Source organism: Cucumis sativus, chromosome 3 (genome assembly GCF_000004075.3).
Source record: "Cucumis sativus cultivar 9930 chromosome 3, Cucumber_9930_V3, whole genome shotgun sequence".
Taxonomy (NCBI): Eukaryota; Viridiplantae; Streptophyta; class Magnoliopsida; order Cucurbitales; family Cucurbitaceae; genus Cucumis; species Cucumis sativus.
The window spans coordinates 6590015-6592698 of NC_026657.2; the positions used below are offsets into that span (position 1 = coordinate 6590015).

At 34.8% G+C, this 2684-nt stretch overlaps 1 protein-coding gene across 1 annotated transcript; it reads left to right on the forward strand.

Annotated features, from left to right (window-relative positions):
- The first annotated feature begins 479 nt into the window (after positions 1-479).
- LOC101220008 (protein transport protein Sec61 subunit beta) lies at positions 480-1996 on the forward strand. Its single transcript, XM_011652333.2, has 2 exons — positions 480-572; positions 1595-1996. The coding sequence occupies exon 2, from the start codon at positions 1596-1598 to the stop codon at positions 1842-1844; it is 249 nt and encodes an 82-aa protein (XP_011650635.1). The 5' UTR covers positions 480-572; position 1595; the 3' UTR covers positions 1845-1996.
- Positions 1997-2684: the final 688 nt, after the last annotated feature.

Here is a 2684-nt window from a genome sequence, read left to right on the forward strand (position 1 = left end):
TAAAAGAGTTTTTAAAAAAATATAAAAGTAAGTTGAACTAAAATTTCCAAGTTTTAAATAATAAAGATGTTTCAAACAAAATAAATGTGAAGGAGACTTGGATTATAAATTTAATTTAGATATTAAAAAATATAACACAAATAGGTTTGATGTATCAAAATTACAATTTTTCCAAAACAAATATTGAATTTATATGAATAATACACATTTTGACCTAATGATAACAAAGTGCAATATTAAATGGATAATTATAATTTTTAAGCCCATTAGATATAATAATATCCAATAGACTAAACCGTGGTTTAATCTGGTTTGGTCTGGTTTGGCTGGGGTTCGGTTTATAAAGGATTTAAAAAAACTGAAAACCAAATATCGGAGAAGGAAAAGTAAGGGGGGCACGTGGTAAGCAGATATTGGTTAGGAATACGTCAAATACAAATAGGCCTAAACTTCAATAGAAATAGAAATAAAGAAAAAGAAAAGTTAGAATAAGCATTTCCCTTCTGAATTCCTTCCATCGTTTGGACTTTGGAGGCTCCCCATTCCAACCAAACAACTCTCTTCCTCCTCAGGCAAGTATCCCTCTTCTGCTTCCATGAATCCATGATGAGCAAACCTGATCTATATTTTTTTTTCTTACGATTTGGTAAATTAGGGTTTCCTAACCATTCTAGTTTTTCTACGATTTCGGTTGCCTCTGGACTTTGGATCCTCGTCAGATCTGGATTTATTTTATTATATTTTTTCCTAATTGATGTTCGAGTTAATTATATTTTTTGCGAATTTTGAGAATGTTCGTTTCTTTGCAGAGATTTATAGAACCAAATTTTCTCTTGTTTTCCATCTCGATTTTGTTTTGTGAAACAGATCTCCCCCTTTCCTCCTCCTTTTTCTTCAGTTTGGCGCTAATCTGTGGTGGCTGTTATAAAAAATTAGGGCTCGAAATTGTTTCTTCCCATGTCCATATGTTTGGCTTCTGTTGTTAACTTATAGGTTAATTATATGTTTTAATTTACAAACTCTAACTTTGAGGGAGGGTTTGAGGCCTTGCGCATTGCCTGGTTCGAGGCCTTGGGGAAGTCAAGGATCTAATAGGTTTTTTTCTTCAATAACAAAATCGTTAAATTAGCTTCTGATTCCATTCATAGTTTGGTACCTTGCCTTCTAATTATTCTTCTAAATTATTGATCTGAATCAGTTCCGAATCTGTCAGTATTAAATCTCAACTCATGCATTATGGCCTACTAATTGGTTTAATTACACAGTACCTAGTTTTAGGGGTTCAAAGTTCATTGTTTCGTATGTTAAATAATCCATATTCATGTTAGTAAACATTTGCACGGACTTTCGGAGTTCTAGCTAGACTAATTATATCCTTCGAGAACAATTGTTTGATGGAGATGGAGGTTGTCTTGTTAGATAATGAAATTTTGATAACCTGATTTGAGAAAGGTCAGGGAAGGTTGGAGATTAACATTCCTTCCTGCATGTTCATATTTGATTCAGAAGTGTTCAACAAGGGATGTCTCCCGTTTACGATGACTCAATTGTCAGCTTGAAAGTTTCTAACTTCTCGTTCTATTTGTCAATACAGAATGGCTTTAGGTGGAGGAGGTCCCCAGAGAGGAAGTGCGGCAGCTACTGCCAGCATGCGCAGGAGAAGAACAACAAGTTCTGGTACATCTGGAGGGGCAGCTGGAACGATGCTGCAGTTTTACACGGATGATGCTCCTGGACTCAAGATATCCCCGAATGTTGTTCTCGTCATGAGCATTGGTTTCATTGCTTTTGTTGCTGTTCTCCATGTTATGGGTAAGCTGTACTTCGTGCGAAGAGAAGCCTAGAGGGTTTGCCCCTGATAAAAGTGTGATGCATATTTAAATTCATGGTGGAAAAATTTTAATTTTGAACTGAACTTTCGTTTGTCATGACAGTTAAAACTAATTTGGATTTTGTTACTAGTTAGAATGAAAGAGTTGTTCTGTCCTTGTCTAAATTTTGCCTTTTGCGTTACTCGAGTGTTGGTTATTCTTATGCACATTAAAGCCTACTACAATTTACAACATGACAACCACCAGAGTGTAGAATCAGATTTGTTGTGGGAACGACGTTGAATTTCAATGTTATGCTTGGGTAACGCAAAAGGCTAGTTACTAGGGGCTCTTATATCGTAAGCAATAGGGGCTCTTATCGTTTTTTTTCTATTCCCATTGTTTATGTTAAGTTCCTTGGAAATAGTGACTGCAAAGTTGCTTAGGCTAGTTACTAGTAAGGCCAAATGTGTGCCAAATTGATTCAATTTTTTAGCTCTAATTCGGATATTCAGTTCTCGTAAATCAATGAATTCTTTGTTTCTGGTGAAAGAACGTAAATAAATTCCAACCAAGACAAGATTTGGAACAAAAGTAATAAAAATGGTATTATATCATCTTGGCTTGAGAGATAATTGAATCTCCATTTATAGGACGTGCAATTATTTTACATGAGTTTTGGAAGATTATATTACAAGGAGTTTATTTGAACCGACTGACGTGCTATAACTTCATAATTGTATTGGCTAAAACATTCTGGCTTCTATTGTCCACATCCATCGTAAATTTGATAAACTAAACATAAAAAATTAGTGTTTAGAAATTAGCAGGGTACAAACATGAAGCGTGGTGGAAGCTTTTTCACAATAAACA